The 27,469-nt window shown below is 38.1% G+C and overlaps 1 protein-coding gene across 2 annotated transcripts in view; it reads right to left on the bottom strand.

Moving 5' to 3' along the window:
• The window catches only part of VAV3 (vav guanine nucleotide exchange factor 3), a 413,795-nt gene that overhangs the window by 108,270 nt on the left and 278,056 nt on the right, over positions 1 to 27,469 (bottom strand). For both annotated transcript variants that reach the window (XM_023197184.3, XM_023197185.2), the window contains exons 16-19: positions 22,558 to 22,659; positions 22,148 to 22,248; positions 5,650 to 5,675; positions 722 to 767 (exon numbers count right to left, since the gene is read on the bottom strand). In XM_023197184.3, the coding sequence (XP_023052952.2) occupies positions 722 to 767; positions 5,650 to 5,675; positions 22,148 to 22,248; positions 22,558 to 22,659 (275 nt within the window). The remainder of the gene's footprint in view (positions 1 to 721; positions 768 to 5,649; positions 5,676 to 22,147; positions 22,249 to 22,557; positions 22,660 to 27,469) is intronic.

The raw sequence follows: 27,469 nt of genomic DNA, 5'->3' as shown, positions 1-27,469 counted from the left end.
CATGTTCCCCTTGGTGTATTATCAAGTTTGTGTATTTGGAATCCTTTAACTGTGAATACCTTTTACTCACAACAAAAGGATCACATACATAAAAAGTCTTTGGTAATTAAACTGTGGAAGGAAGGCATTGCATAATAGATGAAAAATAATTATGCTAACATAATGACAGGGCAAATCTCACAATGCTAAATAGAAAACAACTGAACGTTTTCTGCAGACAAATAATTGGTCTCAAGAGGAAACTTGTCACAAAGTCCCCCCAAAAATGCTGCTATTATAAAATAGTATAGATACAGAATAAAAAAATTTTCTCCAATGGGGGGTGGGTACCAGTTGCCTGGTTTATCCTTTCCCCTACTTACTTAGAAAACAGTAATTTTTAAGTGCCAGCTAGCTGGTTGGTTTTCTTATTGGATTTACAAAGGAACACAGGGAGGGTGCTGGATATGTGAGCATTAACCAGGCACCCTGAGGCTGTTCAGTAAGCAAATAACCAGCTCAACTGCTGACTGTGGAAAGAGTGCAAGGCTGGTGGTTGCTAGTAGTTACTCATCCTGTGAATGATTTACATGTTAGACCATGACCTCCTGGTCACACATTATACACCAAATTATGAGGAACAAAGGCCAACAATACGCCTGACTTTCCACAGCAATTCCCATATACTTTCATAAACACTTAGCTGAAGCCATGATTATGGGAGGTTTAATCAGAAACACACCTGGATCCACCTGTTTGGGAGTTCTTCGCAGTCCATTGGTCCGTTTCTGTGCAGAAAAGCAAAACAAATATGTGTTGGTAATTTTGCACTATTAAATTATATTGCTATTGGCACTTTGGAAAGCAAATGAATGTTGCGCATTTTCCAATTAAAAGCATGACTAAATTTGATTAGAGTACGATTTTAAAGTTTATTTTTTATAATTTAACCTTTTTGTTTTTCTAGTAAGTCTTCCACTTGTATATCATTACACTTGATAAGTCGTTGGTACCTTATAACAGTAAGAAAAAAAAAATTCTTTTTGGTTGCCAACTCCAAATATTGGGACTAAATTTTTTAGGTCATAGTGACGATGCAGAGAACAAAGCCCAGCAGCCACCTTGGTTAGAATATGTTCCCAGCCAAGACATATGAGCAATAGCTTTAAACTGATGTCCTAAAACTCTAATTCAGCTATTTATGGGGCCTCACAGACCAGACTGAAGAAGGTATACAACCTCAAAACAAAGATCTGAAGCTCTGATTTTAGCCAACACTTAAATGAGAAAAGTGTTTTAATTATAGACCAGTTGTATCTGAACACTTTAAAAAACAAAACAGACATGCAGTTTGTGAATCATAAAAATAAATTATTATAGAAAATAAATCTGTAAGAAAACAACTTTGCATTACAAAAATTACAGATGAGATACAAAACAAGAGATTTTAAATCTATGAAAATGCATGGTTACATATTTTATTTCTTAAGCATTAAACTCATTCCCACCTAATAACTACAGCAATCTCACTAATTAAGAAGGGCTTGATTTCACTTCTTTATTATGCAACTGGATGAAATGCTTAGTCTTTGACTATCATACAATCTAGATTTTCATAAAAGCAATATTTTCTTTTTGTATGTGTTGGGGTTTGTATCTGTGTGTTTCATTCACACAGATTCACAAATGACTTGGTTTCATTCAGAGCAGACTTGGCTGTGCTAAGCACACATTAGCCATGGATTTCTCTCAGGGTTCTTTCTGTTGTTTTCGTTCACAAGTTAAATGGATGAATTTTTTTTTTTTTTTTTTCCAGCCTTCCTAAGGGCCTCAAAGTCACATCCAGCAGACTCGCAGGATTCTCAGGTGAAAGCAAATTGGAGAAATTTTTAAAATGTGATTTTTGTTTTCACCCCAACTACTTACAACATGGATTTGTAAAAGACTGCTAGGATCATTAAAATCAGCATTGAAGCTATGTTGAGCAAGATGGATAGCTGCACTAGAAAAGCTATAACAAGAGTCATTGTGAGTGAAAGGAAAATTTTGCTCTAGATTTGTTGGTAGCCAAGGCACAAAAATTGGAAGCATGATGAGTTACAGACTCATGTCTGATAATATGAAAGAACACTAATTTAAAGAAAACTGAAATTTTATAATTTAGAGGAACTCTATATAATTCTGTATATACAACATCGAACAACACAAAACTGACAGTATTTTCAACAGGAAATTATTTAATGACAGGCAACTTGCTATTTACTTCCTACATATCCCATCATCTTCTTAATGCACAATAGAAGTTGTCTTTCTTCTGATCTTATACCTTCTACTATCAAAGTACTAGGAATGCAAAAAAGGAATTTAACTCTTTGGTTTGATTCCTAGAATCCCTAAATTAGTCCCATGTAGGAACTATAAACTTAAAATGTGAAAAGGGGACCCTGACTTCAAGAGCAACTCTGTATTCTTATACTTTGAATTGAGAATTAAAATAGGCTACACATTGCAAGTATTAAGAGAACGGATTCTAGAATAATATTCACTAAGTTCAAATTCAGTTTGAACACAAACAGTTAAGTTTATATCTCTGTGTCTGTTTTCTCATCTATAAAATGGAGACAATACTAAGCACCTACTTCATAGGTTTTGTGGTGAGAATTAAACGAGTTAATTTACCTTAAATGCTTGGAACAGTTACAGCCACATGGTAAGGATTATTAAGTGATAGGTTATTAGCTTTTTGTTATTTTAAATGTTTAAATTCACACAAAGTAATTCTACTCTGTTGGTGCCTTACTACTTACACTTTAGGTTCTTCCTCCTGAAAATCCACTGAAAATCAGTCACTCTGAAAACAGAAACCTTTCTACAGGAAGGGTGTGCAGTGGAATAAACTATGATCTGGTGTATTTAAAAAATAAACATAGGAGGAATTTTCAGCTCCCTAAACCAAATGCAATTGGAGAGGCTAAGATTTTTTTTTATACTTTAAAAGAACCTAAAAGGTATTTTATATTGAAAAATCTGGAGATGTTTAACAGATCATATTTTGAACAATTTTAAAGTGCAAATTTCATTTGTCATTCTGTCATCTCTGTGCCTATAAGTCCCCTCCCCAATCTATATTCTCAAAAGTCTAGGACGGAGCTGGACAGGTCCTCATCCCCAGCAGGAAAAGAATGGAAAGGAGGAGAGGGCATATCTAGCAGCCACTCCTGGAGCTCTCAGTTACAGCCTCACACACCATGAGAATCAGTCTCCGGGACCTTCTCAGTTTCCTTTGATTTACCTAACAGTGTGTTTGTGTGGGGAGGGATCAAACAAACTCAACTCTATACGCACTTGGCAGTTATTTCTTGCCTCATTACCTATTACCTTATCTTTCTTTACCTCTTAAAAATGGATTTAAAGTAACTAAATATGTATGCAATGATAAACTTGCTTCTTGGAGCCAGAGGAGCTTTCCGAAGGTTCACTCCAGAATGGGATGTGAGATGAACAGCCCAGGTAGGGTTATGGATGCCCCACAGATCCTGTGACTAGTGAAAACTGACATACCTTGCAAATGAAGTGCAAAATTAAAAATAAAAAATTCACAATCATAACCACTGAAAGGCAAGCAGAGAAGGCCTATAAACTGGTACATGGAGGGAAAGAAGGTCTTCAAGAGAGGAAAAAAAATAAAAATCACAGAGCTTACAAATTACAGAAGTGCTTCATTATTTACTTATGAGAAGATTCCTGAGCAGAATACAATCATATGCCTTGGAGAGTGAACACACCTGGTATGGGGTGAGAGCTGCTTCTTAATATTAGTTTGTTATACTGCTCCCTTAAAACAAACTCAAGTTTCCAAATGGATTGACTAGCCTCAGAGCTTACTATAATCGTCCATCCACACAAAATAGAGATTTTTAATACAGTGACACAGTAAATAAAAATTACATTGATGAGTGAAACAAGTCACTAAAAAACTGATATTATATATTTTAAAAAATCAATGTGAAAATTAATTTCTTGCATCATAGGCTTACGTGTAATTTAAAAAGTATAAAATTGCCTGTGAGAATTATTTAGTATTACATGAAAATTATTACCCACTTCTTCTTAGCATATTTTCTTTCTGTAAGCACACCCATTTCATATGACTTAATTAAAATAAAATGAAACCATCTTCCTTGGGAAAAATAATACATACATCTAAAAGGATAAGTGTTAAGTAACACTGAGTTAAAGTGCAGAACTCTACAAAGTTTCTGTCTCAATAATATAATAATAGCATGAGAAAGTGAAAGAAGGCTGCTTTGTAAGATCCTTGGCACTGCTGGAAGAATCCTGATAGCCCTAATGAAAAATCTTACCTGTCAATGAAACACTAAAGGAACTCTTTGGTTAATTTATTTTAGTTCTAAAAAAACTCAAAAGGCCTATTAAAAAAAAAAAAAAAAACACCTTGTTATGCATTCTTTGGTCTAGACTTTAGGTTCTAAAATATAGTCAACACATGCACTGATTAGGTACATATGAGCCTCTTTATATCACACTCTTGATATCCTGTATATTCAAATTATGTACTTATGCAGAAAGTAGAGACAAGCACCTCTTATATTTTGCTATACTTTTTATTATTTTACTAGATGTTAGATTAGAAACATACTAATATCACTTTTAAAGAGAGGTTTTAATTGTTAGATGTTAATTTACAAATCATAATTTTCGTCATTGTTATTTTGAAATTCTCAAATTACTGTACTTTTGATTCATATAACTAATCACACATAGTTTGTATTTTATTTTTCTATGATTTTAAAAAATGTTTCACTATAGGCATTTGCCGGGGCGGGGGCAGGGAGGCAGTCAGGTAAGAAATCTGTTATTTTTGGTTGAAGGCCAAGGCAATGATTGTTTGGGAACCATTAAAATCTTTTCTGTCTGAAATTTTATAACTTTGGAGAACTCTACATAAGCAACATCGAACAACACAATTGACAGTATTTTCAACAGGAAAGTATTTAATGATACACAACTTGCTATTTGCTTCCTACATATCCCATCATCTTTTTGTATTTTTTTTAAATAACTTTTTTTTCTGTATTTTTTAAGTAACTTTATTCTGAGAGGTAACATGGATTACATACTTCTAAGCCATTAGGAGACTCTGTGTTAAACCAAAAGGAAATGTTACCAGATCTTGATTTGATCAATAGGACGTGATAATCATCATCTTTCTGCTCTAATGGAAAAGTACTAGAAACATGGAACCACAATCTTAGATGCACAATGTTAGAATTTGCAGTAATTCTACGAAATTGCAGTAATTCGGCAAATGTCGGGCAGTGACACAACATTTCATGACAGGGTACGCATGTACCAACTTCAGGCGATAAGGGCCACCCTTCCCTCTGTACTTACAGTCCCATTTCATACACAGTCTTTGATTAAATATTCACATTTTTTCTCTACCTAAGAACTTCAGACAGTGACTGTGAAAATTCCTTGGATTTAACTTTTGCATTTTGTTCACAATCACTTGGTTGTTCCCTCTGTTTCTGTTTATTTCTATTTATTTTAAAAGGCGCATTTAACAGTGTAAAAGCTCAAGCTGGTTAAGTTAGCAAACAACTTGAATGCAAAGGTTATCAAAAATATTTAAAATGTTAATCTTACCTCTGGTAGTTTGAGTGTCCCTTGTTCTGAAAGAAATGTAAAAATTGGCATTGTCAGTGTAAAGTTATTTTGTTTGGTTAGCAACCTTAGCTTGTTCTCTGCAGAGTGGTAAAACACCACTGCTTTGTTTTCTTAACTAATACCTGTAATATATTTCCATGGTCCCTCAGGCTGGGCTAGTAATTATTTTGCAACCTTGGTTCTCTTACCCTATTGGCTTGTCAGGAAAGTGACTCACAGTTTTAAATGACTTCTAGGTTATGCTTAACTTTTCCCATTGTTTATTAAGCAATGTCAATTCTACCACATAAAGCTCCTTAAAACAGGGGCTTGCACTAAATTTATATGTATGAGAGAAAGATAAATATAACCTTTCTTTCAACATACCTCGTTTTAAGAATCGAAAAACACTAAGCTAACAAAGGTACTGCATTGACTATGTGTAACAATTGCAAATTATACACAGTACAACATTTCGTGTGAATTCTTTTTTGTTAAGTGGCCATAACTTTTATTTTTAATTTTGGGAGAAATACAGTTTGATTTAAAGATGGAACTTAAAAAAAACTGAGTCAGGATTTATTCTAATGCTAATTTCCTTTTCATATTTAGTTTACCTCCAGAAATAGGGAGAACAATTCCTTCATTACATTTCAGTCCCTGTAAATGCCTAACGGTTACAAGGGCCCTGAGATTTTCAGATGCGTGCTATGGTAGAGAGCAAAGGATCATTCTGGGGATAAGGGCGCACACAGCACTTGGAAAACTGGTGGGCAGCGTCTTTGCCTCCTTTCCCCATACCCAGGAGCACTTATACATGTTCTAGCTTCTCCAGACTGACAGGAAATCCCTCATCATCATAAGCCCAGGCCTATACTTTCCCCATCCAAAATGATCCTCTAAAAAAGCATCTGAAAAGATGCCACAGAGAGACATCAGGAGAGAAAGAGCAGGCCTAAGTGGGAGCTCTGCAGGATGTTCCTTTAAGAGATTCTAAGAAGCGCCCAGCCAGAGTTGAAGGGGAAAACTCCTGCCAGGACACCTGACTAGCTGCCACAGATTGCTTTACACAAGAAGATTGCCTGGGGCATGGAACAGGAGGTTGGTTTGTTTTTTTCTTTTCTCTCCAGCCTTTTTTTTTTTTCTTTTTTAAGGAATACTTCTGATTAATGGAAATGGAAGATCCATGGGCAGAAAGTCACCTTCAAAAGAAAAGCTAAGTCCTCATCCCTTCGTCAATTTCAAACCCCATCAACTTGGCTTTCACAAATAACTGCCTTCTATGAAGACATCTTTGCTAGCCCTGAAATCAACCTTTACAAAGGAGTATTCCTGGACAAAAAGTTACTTCATTTCTTCTTTTCCTCCCTACTGGAAACACATAATGTTTCAGAAGAAAGACTGCCCAAGAGTGCTGGTTTGGGAAGAGGTTCTATACAAGTGCCATTTGGCTGGTGCAGGCTTAGAACTCAGGTTAGGGGAACTTGGGTTTTTTTTTTTTTTTTTTTTTTGAGATGGAGTCTCGCTCTGTCACTCAGGCTGGAGTGCAGTGGCCAGATCTCAGCTCACTGCAAGCTCTGCCTCCCGGGTTTATGCCATTCTCCTGCCTCAGCCTCCCGAGTAGCTGGGACTACAGGCGCCCGCCACCTCGCCCGGCGAGTTTTTTTGTATTTTTTAGTAGAGACGGGGTTTCACCGTGTTAGTCAGGATGGTCTCGATCTCCTGACCTCGTGATCCACCCGTCTCGGCCTCCCAAAGTGCTGGGATTACAGGCTTGAGCCACTGCGCCCGGCCAACTTGGGTTCTTAAAAGAACAGCTGTGAGACTTGCTTCACTGGTTTGCCCAGAAAGACCTATATATACCAGAATATCCCTATTCCCCTACTGGTGAGTTAGAGCCTGAATTGAGAGTCATAAACTGCAGGAAGCACTAAACAGGGGGGCAGTTTAAGTTTTCCATCCAAGGAGACTGAGGAGAACTTTCTACATGAACTCCAAAATTGGGGAGATCTTAGCTCTTTTGGGTTCAGTATTCATAAATGAGTGTGCACCTGAATTTCAGTTCAAAAATAATTATTTTTTCTGATTCTTCCCAAAGAAGTGTTTTTAGGTCCTTGCGAAGTAAGTCTTTTACACATACTTTAAATGTATTGTTTGTGGCATAAAACCTATGATAACCCCATATGTCAGTAGTTGTCACACCATGTTCCATGAGGGATCTCTGGGTGACCTCCAGGAAGAGGAAGCAATGGTATTTACGGTGGTCAAGTATCTACACAGACACTTGCACCTCTTCATCAGAGGAGCAGATCCAGGAACAGAAGTCCTGCATTTCCAGGCTCTTCATATCTTGTGCAGGGTTTGGCTGCCAGGTGGTCAGCTCTTGGCATAAATGAGGATCCATCATAGAACACCAGAGGTTGTGAGACCCAGACACGGCACTGATGAGACTGGTACAACACTGGGATCAAACTAGACTTAGCTGTCTACCTTACTCAGCTATCCCTCCTTTATTTCCTCCCTTGTCATTGTCTCCTGCTTTCTTCCTCTAGTGTCACATCAAGAGAAGCAACTTCCCTCATATTTCTGATTGGGTGCATTAAGAAATGCTCTACACAAAGCCTCCTCTGTGTAACCCAGACAGGAAAAATTGAAAAGGGGCTTTGTGCTGCATGCAACTCCAAGGGCAAGAGTCCTTTAGTAGGGCTTCCCCTTTGCCTTTCTCATTGCCATCCCTTCCTGTCCTCATGGCCACCACATTTACCTTCTGCCAAGGAGAGATCTGCTGCATTCATGGATATGGCATAGAGCTGTTTGCACTCTGATCTGATCATGCTGAGTGTACCACATAAATAGTAGCTCCTGGAAGTCTGTTTTTATTTAATCATGTTTCATGGTAGGGTTCTGTAAATTTTCTAAGAATAAGTCAAAAGCCAAAGGAGTATCAGTAACTCTTACAATCTGCTGAGTTCAGAAATTCTTAGCCAGGCTCCTGTATTTATGCTTTTGTGCTTGTGACAGTGGCTATATCATTAAACAGACTGCCTCCTTTATAAACACAATCTAAACTGTCACACCCACACTAATGCAATACCCTGTTCACTGACACTAAAATAATAGTAAGGAGAGAAAGGAAAACCCAACTGCAACACTGAAAATACATATACGTTTCAAAGTAAAGCTTCATTCTAGCTGGGAAAATGGAATAAGAAACCTTTTTGTACGAAGTATTCTATGGAAAAGTTGCTCTAAGTTTTGCAGCCTGCAACCCCATTTTTACTTCCTTTTGGTATCCACCCGAAACTACTATGGTGGGCACTTAGATCTCTAGAAAACTCTGTTCATGCCTTAGTTCTGCAATAGAGCTGAGATAATTAGGGCTGATTATCATCAAATCTATTTTGGCTGTACTCTGACCTAGAAGAAAGGTTGGCTGCTGGTTGAGATGGGATGAAAAAGTCTCTTTCTGTATCTCTCTTTTTCTCCTGCGAACTTTCTTAAGATTATAATTCAATTCTTCAAGTTTCCAAAAGTTTTTAATCCTCAACTTATATTTACCCTGCAGCCTACTTCTCAGGTTCCTATTGATCAAACTATAAAACATTCTTCCCCTTTCAAGAACCTTTCTAGATGGTGACTCATGGGCCCTCAAGGGGGTTTATACCTTGCATTCTTTCATCATGTCCCAACTGGCTTAACATAATTCTAAGAAGTGGTGTTACTGAGGTGCTTGGAGCCTTTGCAGAACTCCATCTTCAATGCCAGCACAGAGCTCAATGTACATTATTAGTGCAAGAGAAACAATTTTCATGGAGGCTTTAAATTTCAAGTGAATATTTAAACAATTTGCACTTGTTTAAACATAAAATTCAGTCCTATTTTGTTTTTCAACACAAGTGGCTCTCAATTCATACATTATCGTATAATTTGCTTTGTCTCTTATCTGAAGTTCTATTCAGACTAAACAAATCAGTGTCCAATAAGACCGCCTGTCTCAACAGGGGCCACAGAAAAGTAATTACCAGAACAGTTTTTGAAGGTACCCTATCATCATGACTAAAGTGCTATTTCTCTGAGACATTACAACTAAAAAACAGTTGGACTGATCAAATTTTGGAGAAAGTTCACTTTCACAAATGTTATGTTCACTACAGATATACAGCAATGTTTTAAAAAGAAAATAAAGCAAACCATAAACTATAAATAATACTTAGAAAGAGGCTTTGATTTCAAGTTTTTTCAGGGGCTCTAATAGGAATACAACCATGTAATAGATTCCAGTTCACATTAATAATTATTAATGTACCATTAAACTGACCCAAATAGATGGAAGGAATAATAACTACTCAAGTATAAAATTGTCTTTATGAGTTTTAAGTAATATTATGCAGAACTGAAGTCATTTTTGGTTATGAAATCAATGATCAATCTTCAGTTCACGTAAAAGTACTGTGATAAAATGCCTAGCAGTAGAAGGCTGAAATAAAATTGTATCCTGAAAGCTTATCATTTATGCTAAAATATACAATATGATTTACAAAGCAGCCCGATTCAGATACCAATGTGGGTGCAGGTTCTAGGTAGCAGTCTCTCAGTTTTAAACCACCAGGATACCAGAGCAACGTCCTTCCAATTAGGAGTGGCTATAGCAGCAGCAGGAGCAGCAGCTGGCCTAGATAAAAGTGCGATTAAACAGATAAGCAAATGGGGATCTGCTTCAGTTAAATATTAGGGCAGCTGAGGCTTGCATTCTCACTAAAGGAAAAGATGCATTATACCAAAGTTTGCTCCAGCAATATTTGCCTTCCAATGTTACTTTGTTTCAACTGAGAGGATGCAAAGCAAGCTATACTGGTCAATGTCAGAGTAAGAAGGGGGGATCAAAGGCGCTGAGTCATGTAGTATAGTGGGGGAAAAAGCAAATGTCCACAAAGGTTGCTGTCTGGGATTAGACCTTCGTGGTGCTGTACTGTGAGAAGGAAACGACACCCTAAAATTACATTAGCTTTGCAGTGACTTGTTCAGAGAAGCTTGCATAGTGGAGTTCACACCTATTCATTATTAACGTTGGAAAGTTTTGGCATGCACTTCAGAGCTCCTGTATGTGTTGATCATTGAGGTTGCCATAGTGAAAGTGAGGAAGTCAACTCAAGTTCAGGGAAAAGGAGAGTGGAACTGCCTGCCCTTTATATCCATGCAAATCCTCAAATGTTAAGACATAAACTAATCACCCAACCTTCAAATTTGTTTCCAAGTTGCACAGTTTGTCTTATTAACAAAATAAACTTAACACATCTTTTTTTTCATACTTCAAATGTACTTGAGTTAATAATCTGTCATAATCATATATTAATACAAATGAGATGCTTCATTCAGAAATGCACTGCATTTTTGTCAAGTAATTATCATTTGCAGGGTGAATGAAGACTAGATAAATTTAAGGGATATAGAGCATGAAATATAAAAGGTTTTCCAACCCAAGGAAGACAACATCCAAAAAGGGCTAACTTGTACAAAAAGAAGTGTTAAGAGGTACTTCAAATGCTTAATAATATTTAGTCACATCCTATAACACCATTAAAAATTATATTCTGGTTGAAATAGTCCTGTTATGGGAAAAAGCAACAACAACTTGATATTAAGTGCTACTCCTCTGAACTTGGTACTAAGGCATAGACACAAAAGATGAGAAACATATTCCAAACAGCAAAGGAGCATATAATCTAACAGGGGTAGAGACAGACACCAAATAGTCCATGTGTTTCATTACATTGCCCAGCTTCCTTTGTAGTGAGGTTGAAGCCATGTGACTAGTTTTAGCCAATGGACTTGATAAAAAATGGCACTGCTTACTTCCAGGCTGTGGGTCTGTAAATCAGCAACCCTAGAACCCATGTGTTAAGTTGGCAAAGTCACAAGATCAAACTGATCTGGGTTCCCTGATTAGAAGGGAGCTACTCTGAAGGGTCACTGAACCCGCAGTAAACAGTGCATGTGTGAGAAATAAACTTTTATTATCTTAAAGCCAATGGGACCTGGGGGTTTGTTAGTTACCACAACACAGCCTAACCTTGGCAAATGTGTAAAGCCTACACAGAAACTAATTAGAGAACAATTTAATTCAGGCTACCATTGGATGCTCAAGGTAAGGTTAATGATTGGCAAAGAGTTTGGACAGAAAGCAATGAAAGGATGGTCCTTGGAACTGTTTGGAGAAAAGGGACCATGTTTCAGGGAGAGGAAATAGAAGGAGCCAAGTGAGAACTCTAACAACTAGATCGACTGGATCAGAAGTAGATTTTTTCTGAAAGGGAGGCATTTTTGTCATCAGGCGTTTTGTGAATTGCTTTAGTTTCTTGCTACTTATTAACCTAACCCAGGTGTCTCCTCTCAAAGGCCTAACGATCGATGCTTAGGCCATGAGCCTTTCCTTGCAAAAATACTAAAAAGGAATCTAAAAGGTCTACTTAATTTTCTATCTTTCATTCTTAAAGTACTAGCCAAGGACTCAGGTAAGGTGTTTATTCCACTTTTCCACCATCTAGTCAAGCTCTAGCCTCTACGAAGTTAGAACCAAAACCTGTACAATCCCCCACACTCTCCTGTTTCTGATTCTAAGATTATAGTGATCTTCAGGGCCCAGAAGCCCTGCTGCACTACAATTATACTCATTTGTCTGTCCATTTGTTGATCCATCCACTCACTCGACCATTCCCCACTACTTCCTTGACGTCAAGACACCAATTACATATGGTTCCTATCATTGAGAGGCCTGCAGTCTAACTGAAGAGATGAACATAGAGTCAATTATAATAAATGTGATAAAAGTAAATATATGATGTCAGGGGAGCACAGAGGACTGACAGACTAATAAAGGCCAGGCATGAGGAGTGTCAGAAAAGGTTTTCAGAGTGGGGGCAACATTTGTATTAAGTTTTTCAAAATGAACATTAAGTTTAGTAAACAGAAAAGAGAAGAAAAGACAGTAAAATAGAAAAACAAAATACACTTAGATACATAGATATGAAAAAAAGTGGCTGGAGAAGTGTGAGTAGTTAAACAGAGTTGTGTTATAGGTTGGGGGGATGGGAGGAAGAGGTAAAAAAAAATGGGCTGTACAAATTACTCAGAGCTTTGTAGGCCATATTGGAAAGCCTGGACATTATTCTGGAAGAAATATAAACTACAGTATATGAAAGAGTGAAACCATCAGACTTAATTCTAATGAAGATAATTTTATAAATTACGTAAGAATAAGATTAAGAGCAGGGAGTTAGGAAACTTTTGAGTTGTTCAAGCAAGAGACAATGAGATTTTCTGTGTATATCAACACCATTATCAATGCATTCTAGAGAGACTTAGGAGGAGAGCTAAGAAGAACAGGAAGGTGAATCAAGATGAGGAAGAGGCTGACACCCAGGTCTGTGTGAGTGTTTGGATGGTGGGCCTTTAACCAAGACAAGGCATAGGAGAGGGAAGTTTGCAGGAATAACTAATGAGGTTGATTTTAGTTATGAGACATTCGAGGTCACTGCAAGACGCATGGGAGGGGATATGTAATGAGAAGATGGAAATTTAAAATCCACACTTCAGGAAAGAAGTCTTATGCACAGATGGACCTTTATCTACCTGGGGTGTCGGGTATAGCTAAGCCAGGAAAGTCAATCAGATTTTCAAAAGATGGCATGGGGGCATGATGGGTTGTGAAGGATAGCATCAAGGAGGATGATTGCAGTGTTAAATGAAAGAGAAAGGTCAAGTAAGATAAGGCCTAAATGTGATGTCCTATGGATCTGTCCATTAAAAGGTAGAGTAAAAGACTATCTACCTCTCATTGAGCCCCCAGGTTACCTTGTTATTTTGTACAACTAGTACCTCTTCTCCACTTGACCATCGCTTTGTATAAACAAGTCTGATGTTGAATAAAGATGGCATGCTCCCCCTGTGAAATTTTTAAATTATTTTTAATTGACACATTCAAAGCCGGTGGTTTTTACATTTTTTGTCCTGCTTTGTAATCAATTACAGAACAAAGTTTAGAGAATGATGCTACTTTTTAATCAATGATATCTGTATAAGTAAGCATTATCTACAATCTGCAGGGAACTAACAGTATGACACGTATTTATGGGGTACAGCGTGAAAGTTCAGTATATGTATACAAAGTGTTATGACCAAATCAAGATAATTAGCATATGTATCACCTTAAACATTTATCATTTATTTGTGTTTGGAATATTCAAAATCTGCTCTTCTGGCTACTTGAAAATATACAATAAATTGTTGTTAATTATAGTCAGCCTATAGTGCTATAGGACACTGTAACTTATTCTTCCCATCTGGGTATACTTCTGTATCCAGTAACCAACCTCTGCCTACTCCCCTTTTTGGAACTGCCTTTCATGCCAACTATCCAATGTTTATAACAACTCCTACTAGTCACAGCTTTCTTGATCACAAGTGGACTCCTGACCCACATTGATCCAATAAGGATCTCTTTTTGTTGCTTGAGAGTATAGACTATGTTAAACGTTATTGCTATAAAGTTCTGTAAAGCAAGGGTGAATTTCAAACCACCTATGATTTAATGTTATGGGGGAGTCTGAACTATGTAAATGTTTGAGTTTGTCTTAAGTCAGTAGTACTCACTTGCTTTCAATTTGGCTGTTGAAATGATTTCCCTCAAAGTCAAGTTCTGCTGAAATTATATTACACTCTTCTCCATGCAAAAGCCCTATTCAAGTAAACTATGTCTCCATTCCCTGGATATATATCTTATCACTTTTCCTGCCCTCCCCTACACCCACATTTCCCCCAAATCCTATGCCAGTCATGAAAAACTATGTTACTGAACTGCAGCAAGCAATTATTCCTGGATGCCCAAAGGATCACACAAGGCTTAAGTCAATGTTGAGCTTGAGAAGCTGAGAAGCAGCTCATAAAGTCTAGCTTGCCCAAGACTTCAAAATAGTACCTACTTTACCACACTCACATCAGACCTACCAAGCTCAAACTCACACTTTACCCACAGTTACCACCTATACCAGAGCGAGAAGGAATGAGTGTGAAGAGAAGATGCCATGGCTTCCAGTTTTCAGAAGGTACAGGCTACTGATGGAGCGATACAGTGATTCTTCTTCCCCCTGAAGACATGGCCCCTTTTAAGGGCTACCCAGCAAACCCTGATCTGACAGTAAAAAAAGGAAGCCTCCTAGGCAGGTCCTTACCATTTCATACCACTAATGAACTATAAGCATTCGGTGTTACTGGTCTCTCAAAATCTTGAGCAGGAAAGAACTTAAAAGAAGGAGAGAGGGAGAGAAAGGGCACCAATGCATAAAACAGAAGGGGAATGGAGGTCAACGGAAATATGCAAAGCAGGGAAAGAATCAAAAAAGCAAGGGAATATGTTACAGTCTCCAAAAAGTAAATTTAGCCAGAGGATTTAAAAAAACATTTTCCTGCTTTGTAATGAATTACATAACAAAGTTTAGAGAATGATGATACTTTTTAATTGATGATATCTAAGTAAGCATTATCTACAATCTGCAGGGCACTAACAGTATTATTCTTAATTATCTTATTTTCATACATTTATGACCTTGTTTCTTCATCTTAAAATAAGAGGCCCTAGAATTGAATGTGTCTCAAGTCCATCCGGCCTTGAGAATTTCCATGGGAAGAAGGTAGGTATGGTACCCAGGGATGCACGACTTCTTGCAGCACTATAGAACATTCAAACCTAAAAACATTTGGTAGTTACTAATTTAATTTAAAAGTGTTTTGCATAAAAAGCCATTAGAAAATCACTCCCTTTCACTGAGAAAGGCAAGCACATGATTACTTACTAGGATTCAGTACTGGGCTTTTGACACATCTGACATATTATCATCACAGCTTATTCACATAACTGGTAGCAGAGCCCAGTGGTAAGAACAGACTCAGGGGCTGATCTGCCTGGATTTGAATCTTGGTTGTACTAAATAAGTAACTTAGACAGATTGCATATTTCTCTGTGCCTTGGTTTCTCATCTGTAAGATAAGTATATCGATAATACCAACTTCACAGAATTTACATAGGAGTAAATAAGTTAACAGTGGTAAACTTAGTACAAATGGTCCCCAATTTTGGATGGTTCATTTATGATTTTTCCACTTTACAATGGTATGAAAGTCACAAGAATTCAGTAGAAACTAGACTTTAATATTTGAATTTTGATATTTTCCCAGGCTAGCAAAATGCCCAATGAGACTCTCTCATGATGCTGGGCAGCAGCAGCTAGCCACAGCTACCAGTCAGCCATGAAATCACAAGGAGAAGCAAACAACACAGTGTACTGTGTTGTCAGATGATTTTGCCCAACTGTATTTCAAGTGCTGTGAGCATGTTTAAAGTAGGATAAACAAAGCTATAATGTGCAATAGGTTAGGTGCGCTGAATGTAGTTTTGACTTACTATAGTTTCCACTTACAACGGCTTAATCAGGACGTAACCCCATCATTAATGGAGGAACATCTGTACTGAGAATAGTACCTGGCACTAAATAGGGGTATTTATTTAAAAAGATTTTAAAATCTAAGTGCTATTATTGGCCCTGTTTTATAAGGTGTTAGTCCATTCTCACACTGCCAGAAAGAAATACCTGAGACTGGGTTATTCATAAAGAAAAGAGGTTTAATTGACTCACAGTTTCACATGGCTGGGGAGGTTTCAGGAAACTTACAATCATGGCAGAAGGCAAAGGAGGCAAGTCTTCCATGGAGGCAGGCAAGAGAGCAAGCTAGAGCCGGGAAAACTGCCTTATAAAACCATCAGATCTCCTGAGAACTCAGTCACTATCATGAGAACAGCATGGGGAAAATGTTCCCATGATCCAATCACCTCCCTCCCTTGACATGTGGGGATTACGGGGATTACAAGTTGAGATGAGATTTGGGTGGGGACACAGAGCCAAACCATATCATTCTGCCCCTGGCCCCTCCCAAATCTCACATCCTCATATTTCAAAACACAATCATGCCTTCCCAACAGTCCCCCACAGTCTTAACTAATTTCAGCATTAACCCAAAAGTCCACAATTCAAAGTCTCATCTGAGACAAGGCAAGTCCCTTCCACCTATGAGCCAGTAAAATAAAAAATAAGTTAGTTCCTTCCAAGATACAATGGTGGTAATACACCTGTTCCAAATGGTCAAATGGTTCCAAATTGGTCAAAACAAAGGGTCTACAGGCCCCAAGCAAGTCTGAAATCCAGCAGGACAGTCACCTCTGACTCCATGTCTCATATACAGGTCACACTGATGCAAGAGGTAGGTGCCCAGGGTCTTGGGCAGCTCTGGCCCTATGGCTTTGCAGGGTACAGCCCCACTCCTGGCTGCTCTCATGGGCTGGCAATGATTGTCTGCACGTTTTCCAGGCACACAGTGCAAACTGTGGGTGGATCTACCATTGTGGAATCTGGAGGACCGTGGCCCTCTCCTCACAGCTCCACTAGGCAGTGGCAGTGGGGACTCTGTGTGGGAGCTCCAACCCCACATTTCCCTTCTGTACTGCCCTAGCAGAGGCTCTCCATGAGGGCCCTGCCCCTGCCCCTGCCCCTGCCCCTGCAGCAGACCACTGCCTGGACATCCAGACATTTCCATATATCCTCTGAAATCTAAGCAGAGCTTCCCAAAGCTCGATTCTTTCTCTCTCCCTCTCTCTCTTTTTTTTTTTTAAGTTGTGATAACAGATTTTATTCAGGAACAATTGCAAAGGAGAAGGAAATCCAGGTTCAATTTCAAATACATCATGGACAAGTGGAGATTTATAGCCAAGGAGGAGTGTGAGGTCAGTGGATGGAAAATTACTGACAGGAAACATCAGATATAAGGGGGATTCTGGCTAAACTGACTTGATAGGATTCTTGGTGAAGGTGGGCCAGAATGATCACATACCAAAGGTTATGGGGATGAGGAATTTGAAAAACCACCTTCAGTTCTTTGAAAATCTGCTGTCTATGTCACTACATTTAAATTATAAGTGCAAGTGAGTTGTTGGCAATGCAGCATGCCAAAGCTGAGTTAAATAGCTAGGAAGACTCTAGAGATAAGAATCCTTTTTTTTTTAAATCAAATTTTATCAATAAGTATTCTTAAAAAGGTGAGCTTACAAAAGCCAAAGTGATTGAATATTGTTTCACGGTCTATGCAGTCAATTTTCATCTTCCTTATGGCCTGAAGACAAGTGGCCATGAGCAATGAGCATTTTTTAAAGTTTTATTTTATTTAATTCTTTTTATTGTAAGTTCCAGAGTACATGTGCAGGATGTGCAGGTTTGTTACACAGGGAAATGTGTGCCATGGTGGTCTGCTGCACCTACCAACACATCACGTAAGAATTAAGTGCAGCATGCATTAGTTATTTTTCCTGATGCTCTCCTTTCCCCCATCCTGCCGACAGACCCCAGTGTGTGCTGTTCCCCTCCCGTGTCCATGTGTTCTCACTGTTCAGCTCTCACTTATGAGTGAGAACATGTGGTGTTTGGTTTTCTGTTCCTGCATTAGTTTGCTGAGGATAATGGCTTCCAGCTCCATCCATGTCCCTGTAAAAGACATGATCTCATTCCTCTTTATGTCAGCATGGTATTTTATGATATATGTACCATATTTTCTTTATCCCATCTATCACTGATGGGCATGTGGGCTGATTCCATGTCTTTGCCATTGTGAATAGTGCTACAGTGAACATATGCGTGCATATGTCTTTATAGTAGAATGATTTCTATTCCTCTGGGTATATGCCTAGTAATGGGATTGCCGGGTCAATCTGTATTTCTGGTTTTAGGTCTTTGAGGGATTGCCATTGTCTTCCACAATGGATGAACTAATTTACATTCCCACCAACGATATAAAAGCTTTCCTATTTCTCCACTGCCTCACCAGCATCTGCTGTTTCTTGACTTTTCAATAATTGCCATTCTGAATAGTGTTAGATGGTATCTCATTGTGGTTTTGATTTGCATTTCTCTAATGATCAGTGATGTTGAGCTTCTTTTTTTCATATGTGTGTTAGCTGCATAAATGTCTTCTTTTGAGAAGTGTCTGTTCATGTCCTTTGCCCACTTTTTAATGGGGTTGTTTGTTTCTTTCTTGCAAATTTGTTTAAGTGCCTTGTAAACTCTGGATATCAGATCTTTGTTAGATGGATACCTAAATGTCAACTCTTGACTTTTCTGCACTCACAGGTCCAACACCACATGGAAGCTGCAAAGGCCTGGGGCTTGCCCTCTCTGAAGCAAAGGCCTGGGGCTTACACCCTCTGAAGCAATGACCTGAGCTGTACATTGGCCCCTTTTCACCATGGCTGGAGCAGCTGGGAACACAGGGCACCAAATCCTTAAGCTGCATACAGCAGTGGGTCCACAAAACCATTTCTCCCTCCTAGGACCCTAGGCCTGTGATGGAAGGGGCTGCCACGAAGACTTCTGACATGCCCTGGAGACATTTTCCCCATTGTCTTGGTAATTAACATTCAGCTCCTCATTACTTATGCAAATTTCTGCAGCAAGCTTGAATTTCTCCCTAGAAAATGGGTTCTTCTTTTCTATGGCATCATCAGGCTGCAAATTTTCCAAACTTTTATGCTCTACTTCTCTTTTAAACATTAGTTCCAATTTCAAATCATCTCTCTCAAGTTCAAAGTTCCACGGATCTCTAGGGCAGGGCAAAATGCCACCAGTCTCTTTACTAAAACATAGCAAGAATGACCTTTACTCCAATTCCCAACAAGTTCCTCATCTCCATTTGAGACCACCTCAGCCCGAACTTCATTATCCACACCATTATCAGCATTTTGCTCAAAACCATTCAACAAGTCTCTAGGAAGTTTCAAACTTTCCCACATCTTCCTGTCTTCTTCTGATCCCTCCAAACTGTTCCAACCTCTATCCATTACCCAGTTCCAAAGTAGCTTACACATTTTCCAGTATCTTTATAGCAGTGCCCTCAACTCCTGGTACCAATTTACTGTATTAGTCCATCCTCCCACTGCTATAAGGTAATATCTGAGACTGGGGAATTTATAAAGAAAAAAGATTTAATTCGCTCACAGTTCCACATAGCTGGGGAGGCCTCAGGAAACTTACAATCATGGCAGAAGGTGAGGCAGGTGCATCTTACATGGTGGCAAGCAAGAAAGAAACAGCAAGAAACACTGCTTATAAAACCATGAGTTCTCATGAGAAATCACTCACTAACATGAGAACAGCATGGAGGAAACCCCATGATCCAATCCCCTCCTACCTGGTCCCTCCCTTGACACGTGGGAATTATGGGGATTACATTTCAGGATGAGATTTGGGGGGGCACACAGAGCCAAACCATATCATAAGGGAAGAAACTAATACTTACAAAGGGTAAGTAAAATGGAGTTCAAAGTCACCCAGGGAGTAAATTGTGAAGCTAGGATTCAAACAGACCAAGACTCCAGAGCTTGTAGATTTTACTGCCATAGACAAAATGACTTATGTAAGGACAGAGTACGTTGAAATAATTACCTAGGAACAGACACTGGGAATATATGAATCCTCTATTTGACTAGACTAGGAATTTTCAATGATTTCCTATTGACTTTCATAATGTAAAAGTTAAAAAACTTTGTTCTTTTCATGCCATACTTGTATATTATTTTAAAGTTTGGTGCTCATTAACTTTCCCATTCACATGTACTCCAGATCATAAAAACAACAAAAATACTAAATAACCCCACGTCTTTCAAAAAAAAAAAAAAAAATGACTTTTCACTATGTCACCTTAGATTAAAATAGTAAGTTCTTACTTTGCTAAGGTATTGTGTCCAACATTATCTCACTGGATCCTCATAATAATCGTCTAATTTACAAGATGAATAAACAAAAGCTCAGAATATTTAAGTAAATTCCCCAAGCTGACATAGCTAGCAAATGGCAAAGCTAGGTTTTCAACCATCTCTGCTTGACTCTAAACTATTCTCCTACACTATTTCCTTTAGAACCATGCCAACTATGGGATCATTTTACATTCTTCACAGGCATCATCTCATCCAGACAGGGCCTTGGGATTTATATAAACATTAGCCGACTATGAGCAAATAACATGTTAACTGCATCCAAAGAGATTAAAGAATGGGACATATAAAGATGGAACAACAAAAATTCAAGTGATAAACTGTATCAGGGTGACAAAGAATAACACCAATAATTTTTATTTCTATTATATTTTACAACATTGTAAACTGTTTCTGACCTTCCGACAGAGGTAAGAAGTAAGTTTATTTAACAGCCCTTGAGTAAACTGCATAAGCAATCTGACCCCCATCAGTAAATGTGCAGGGCCATTCTGAAGACGGAATGAGTTCATGCAAGAAGATGCCCAGTAGAGCACCCAGGCAGGACAGGCACAGTGTAGGTGCTCAACTCATGCCAAGATCTGTCACTTTACAGCTGCTCATGCCTAGCACAGAGAATGGCACACAGGGTCCTTTTAAAATGTCTGAGAGGCATGTGCTATGATCTCAGTCTTCTCTTAGGATTCACCTTTCCTACAATTGCCTATTTTCTGAACTCAGCTCTGAAATGAGCTATTCTCTGTTTCACTCTTTTTCACATTATCCAAAATAATTCAATGTCCACCTTTTCCTTTGGGAAAATCAAAGGTTGACATGGCTACCTTTTGAACTCAAGCTGTTAAAGATCCCTTTTTGTGTTCAAAAGTTTTACTGATTTTGAAAGGTCTTATTGATAAAAACACAGAGAAACTCAGGGGAAAAGGACAAAGAGAAGAAAGAAAAAAGAGAAAGAATAAAGAAGCCAGAAAAGAAAGAGAAGGAAGAGAGCCCAAGAGGAGCAGAGAGAGGCAATAGGCTACTGAATGCATAATTGCCTGCAGTCTTAGAAACTAGCTCATGTAACAATCATACAGCATTATTTTTTAAAAACCAAGGGGAAAATATTTACAAAAACCCCAAAAGATATATGCTCTTTGTTAAGTGCTGCAAAATGACAATGTATTCAATTCATTAATTCATGAATTAGTCTGTGTGATATTTACTTCTGGCGCTATTAGCATTCCTGAGCTAAATATTTAAAAGAATAGAAAGGAAACTTAAGAACTAAAGACAGAAGAATATATTCTTTCTGTTGTTTTTGTTACTCTATTTTTTGGCTATATTTGTATGGTTTTAGTTATTTATTTAGGGCTTTTAATGAAATGAGTGACATGAAACCATCCAACTCCCTCTTGAAGACCTCTGTCTCCAAGGTATGTATGAAAGTCACACGAATTTTAAATAATTTAAAACAAAGTTATATAGAAAACTCATGTAAATTTTAATCATTTTTCTAATTGTGCTTATAAATAATAGTTTCAAAAGCAGATATGTTACAATAAACACATATTCAGAGTAAATTAGGCCTTAATTATGTTTAGCAAATTTTATGTCCTCATTAAAAGGAGAATCGCAACAATAAACATGACTTACCACCAGAATTAACTCTGCCACAATTGTCTACTCTTCCCAAACATTCTTTGTGTGCTCTCGCTCCACACTTAAAACATAAATAGCCTTGATAAAATGTTCCCCTGAAAGGTGAAATAAGAGAGTGGTATATTAAATGGTGCAAAATTCTGCCCATATGAAATTGGTGCAAGAAGGCGAAAAAGAGTATTAACAGTGCTCTTCAAGGTACTCCCTCACTAGAGGGAGAGGAGCTTGCCAGAGCTTCTGAAAGGACTGTCCAGGCTGAAAGCCTGGCAAAGATTTGTGGGATCCAGACTGCTAAGGCAAAATCCCCACTTTCGAACCTATTGGCTGGAAGGTTAGAAAAGTCTGAAACACTTAACAATTGTAGCAGTTGCTTTAAACTGAAAACCAAGACTGAGCAGGCTTACCTCAGGAGCATCTGGCAGACTTTGCAGGATGTGACTCGAGTGAAGGTGTGCATCTTGAAGTCGTGGAAATTGGAGTCTGCATAGTCTGGCCTTATGTTAGACCTATAAAAAGGAAAAAAATAACTTTCTATAGAAAGTTTCACAACAAAGCTGCAATTTAGTCATCTAAACCCTAAATTCATCAAAAAGACATCAGGTAGAGAACTGGTTCAAGCAAAATGACTATTAAATGTGCAATGTTTTCTAAGCCAAAAGTATGCTATGCATTAAAATATGTACCAAATTCTGGTTGTGTGGGAACAAGCAACCTGGAAGGGCATAGCAACCTAATCCTCCTCATAATTGAGCATTCTCAGAGAACTTTAACAAATGGCCACATAGGTCAACCTGCCTGGGGGAAAAAAAAACCCCACTGGATACTCATGCTATCTGATAGTTTCTTGTCTGTAGCCTTGCAACTGAAATATAAACTAGCAGGTGAGGGTAGGAGGGAGAAGAGGGTCATCTCTAAATAGATGTGTGGACAACATAATGGTCCATAACAAGGAATACAGTAATTTTATAGAAAGTTTGAAAATAAAGCATTAGGGTGATCATTCAAAAATTCTTAATATTTCACTTTACTCACAATCTAAGTAATAATGAAACAAAATAATTTTACCATTTATTTTATATTTTATGTATATTATATATACAAAAGTTATTTTGCACACCACAAACTAATAATCTTTGTATATTTTCTCTGTGCCAGATACTGTGACAACCATATGACATCCATTACTTCATTTAATCTTCACACCAATCCTAACTGCCTGGCAAGAATAATTATCACTAGCTTACTCTGAAGTAAAGCTTACCCTTAAAGAAAATGGCATGATTGGGAACTCTAACTCAGGTCTTTGCTCTTGGCCACTGAAAGTATAGCTCAAGGAGGAGATCAGCAATGTTCATATTAACATAATCAAATTTTTGTGCTTAGCAGGTATTTTGAAAACATTTAACTTTTTTTTTTTCAAACATTATTCTTGGCTTAGCTATTTAGGTTGCTGCAAAAGTAATTGAGGTTTTTGCTATTATTTTCAATGGCAAAAGAAGGCAGAAAAATTAGACTAGGATAAGTTAAAGATGGATACAAATCAGGGGTACACCTAGAAAGCTAAAATGATATGCTCCAAGACATTACACGCAATTTGAGAGATTGTAGGAAAAGCTTGAGATATTGATGAGCCAGGATTTCCCCTTTTATAGAATACAGCAACTCTCAACCACACAGAACCCAGGTGAAATGAAGCATAACACAGGCAGGCGACCAGGCATCAATCTCTGAGGTACCAGGAGAGGCCTTATAAAAAAACATTCGCAAAGGCAATTGGAGTAGCAGGCAGTGATGCGGAAGTGTCAGAGAGGTCAGCCTTCCAATCCATCTGCTGAATATGAGCGTGCTAAAAATGAAATCAAATATTAGTGCCATCTGGGATTTCTCTGCTCTGTGCCTCTGGTGACCTCACTTTTTCGGAAAATGTTCCACTGCATGCTGAGAATTATGGACATTTCCATAGAGGCATTTTTGTGTTACTGATTAAAAATTACAGCGCTTTTCTACAGAAAAGGAGACACAGAGAAAATATAAGGATCTAGAAACAAAACTTTCTTCACATTTTTCGGAAAATATTTGATTCTTGAGTCCATAAAGCCATGCATTGAAAACTCCATCAAAACTTGTTTCCTTAGTCAGGAACGGCTGTTGGTTCATTTGTTTCTGAGCATCAAGGTGATAGGGTCATAGATGATTTGTCAAATAAGTTTGAGTCCTGGCAACTCAAAAAATTCATCAACCTAGAGTTTTCAAACATGAGTTTCAGGCAGAAACGCATGTAAATAAGTTCCAAACAGGTAAGAAGTTAATTTCAAAAATCTGCCTCAGACACAGACGGAACATCCACATGCACACACACAAACATGCCGGAGTTGTGTTTGGACCACCGGTATTTAAAACTTTCACAAACTAAGAATAAGCTGAACTTTCAGAAAATAGACAACTGAAAGGGGGAATCACAAAGCCACTAAGACGTTTTACAAAAAAATTATGATGAAAAAGGCTCTGAAAATATTGTTGACAGTAGCTGCCCTATGGGAATAAAGACTTAAAGTGGTAGGTAAATGAGTAGAAAGAAACTATTAGAATTATTTGAAAACTATAATGGTATATTATTTTTTAAATCTAGAATCAAACACTAAAGAATAGATGTTAATTGTATGACCCCAAAACTGCTGCTGAGGCAGTCAATACTGAATAAAAAGCATACGTAAGGACAGGAATCTGAAACTAGACCACCTGGGTCTAAATCCTAACTTGCAAATCAGTAGCAGCGTGATCTTAGGCAAGTCAGTGAGTATAAAACAGGAATACTAATAAAGCCAAACTCATCAAGTGATATATGTAACGTGCTTAAAACACTGCCTGACCCATATTTGGTGTTCAATGTTGGCTACAATTTATGAAGTGCTGATTCCAAATCCATATAATAACAGTGTGATCATGAGTGCTTTGTGAGTGGTAAAGAGTCCCTTTTTAGGTCTGTGTTCAAGTCCCCAGAGGACACCCATTCTTCTGAGAATCTCCAGCACAATGACTTATATGCTCAGTGTCCTTGGGACTAGGAATCCATACATAATTATTTAAGTGTAATAAGAAGGTTACTCAAGAGATGACATGTATAAAAAACTCTGTGTATGAAACTGTGATCTCTTCAGTTTGCACTGGTATGGCTTCACTGTACATACCAAGTACAAACTGAGGAGATCACACATAGCTCCATGGCCTGCGGGGGTGCCGAAACCAAAGATAGTAAGCTGGCTGGATGAGAAGGGTTGGGAAGGTAGATTGCATCAGAAGAGGACAGAAATGTTAGGATTATGGATTTGGAGAAACAAAACATTAAAATGGTCAAGACGCATTTATTTCAAATCTCTAATGTACCAGGTACATCACTAGGCTCTTCGTATATTTTTTCACATTTACTTCTCAGAACAAATCTACAAGGCAGAGTCATTCATCCATTTCATAAGTATTTATTGAGTAACTACCATATGCCCAGGCCCTTGGGCAAGAACAGAAAGAAGCCTCCTTCAGCTGGAGCCAAATGAGCAAAGAGATGAGATAGGTTGGCAGGGGCCAAGGAAAGAAGTGAGATTTTATACAGGATTGACATCACATTTAACTGAGGAAGAACAAAAAAAAGTTCTGCTGCTACCACATAGAGATTTCCTTATAGTAAGACAAGCGTGGATATAGGAGGACCAATCACCTATAGGTTGGGTTGTCTATAGATGGGTGCTGAGTGTCAAACAGATTAGTTAACTTGCTCAGTTATGCTGATATACATAAAGAATTCCATTTTAGTAATCTGCCTTAACATATGACCATTTACTTTTGTGAATGTCAATGGAATCTTGTAGATTAATCGAATGTTCCCATTTCTTTTGCTTCACATAGAACTCATTATGAATATAACTAATCAGGCAATCAAATATTTATAGGGCAAGGAATGTTGACACACTTAGGGCTTCATATAGCTTTACATGTTGTCCTCAGATGTTCTCTTCCTCTTACCTGGCTCCATCACAGGCCCTAAGTTGAACACCCCACTTTCCCCCTAGCCTGGACCTCTTTGTTCTCCAGATATGCATTCCCAACTGCTCCTCAGGCATCTCAAATGCAGCACATTTAAAACTCAATTTCCATGCATTTCCTGACATAATCTGATTCATTTACTCCATCTTCCAACCTGGGAACTTCAAAATCACAATGAATTTTTCCCTCTCCCTCACACCCTCTACATACTCACTTTCTCTTAACCTTTCCTCTGATTCAATTTTTCCTTCGCTGAAATTATGATCAATTTTGGTCAATTCAGGCTTAAAAATACCTCCTCAAAACTCAGGTTCCATACAAACACATATACACACCTGTACACCACCCTCCACACACACACCTACACACACCCTATCCTATTGGTTTTGTTTCTCTAAAGAATCCTAATATAGACACACTGGAAAATAATGTTAGATAGGTTTACTGGGGGCAGTTACTAGAGAAGGAGATGGAAGCAATGCTGAAATTCAGATACATCAGCCTCCATAACACTTTACGCAACATCTGATGCCCAGCTAAGTAGACCTCCTAGGCTTTCAGTAACTTTGTACTGCCCTAAAAGTAGCATTAAAAGTACTTGTAAGTCCGCCTCCCTACTGACCTATGTGAAGGGTGCATCTTCTCCTTTTTACAGTCTCCTCTTTATAGTCATCAAACATTCTAACAAGAAAATTAATGCCAGATATTCATAGCTGATAGAAATCAGAAAAATATGCTTTCACTGTAGCATTTTCTTCATTTGTTTTCAAAAGCTGCCTTTTGCCACATTATCAGAAAGATGGAATAATTAAAGAAAAGATAGAGACATTTTACTAAGCCAAAAAAAAAAAAAAAAATCTTATGTGAAAGAACACTGAAGAAAAACATGATTCACTAAATTTCAATTAAATCTCAGAATTTATGTTTACTTATATATATCCTCTCTTTATTGTGAGAAAATATTTAACCTCTGATATGGTTTGGCTGTGTCCCTACCCAAATCTTACCTTGAATTATAGTTTCAATAATCCTCACGTGTTGTGGGAGGGACCAAGTGGAGATAATTGAATCACGGGGGTGGTTTCCCCCATCCTGTTCTCATGATACTGAGTTATTTCTCATGGGATCTGATGGTTTTATAAGAGGCTTCCTCCTTCACTGGGCACTCATTCTTCTCCTTCCTGACACCATGTGAGAAAGGATGTGTTTGTCTCCCCTTCTACCATGACTATAAGTTTCCTGAGGCCTCCCCAGCCATGCTGAACTGTAAGTCAATTA

Source organism: Piliocolobus tephrosceles, chromosome 1, assembly GCF_002776525.5.
Source record: "Piliocolobus tephrosceles isolate RC106 chromosome 1, ASM277652v3, whole genome shotgun sequence".
Taxonomy (NCBI): domain Eukaryota; kingdom Metazoa; phylum Chordata; class Mammalia; order Primates; family Cercopithecidae; genus Piliocolobus; species Piliocolobus tephrosceles.
This window is presented reverse-complemented; position numbering and strand designations above follow the sequence as displayed.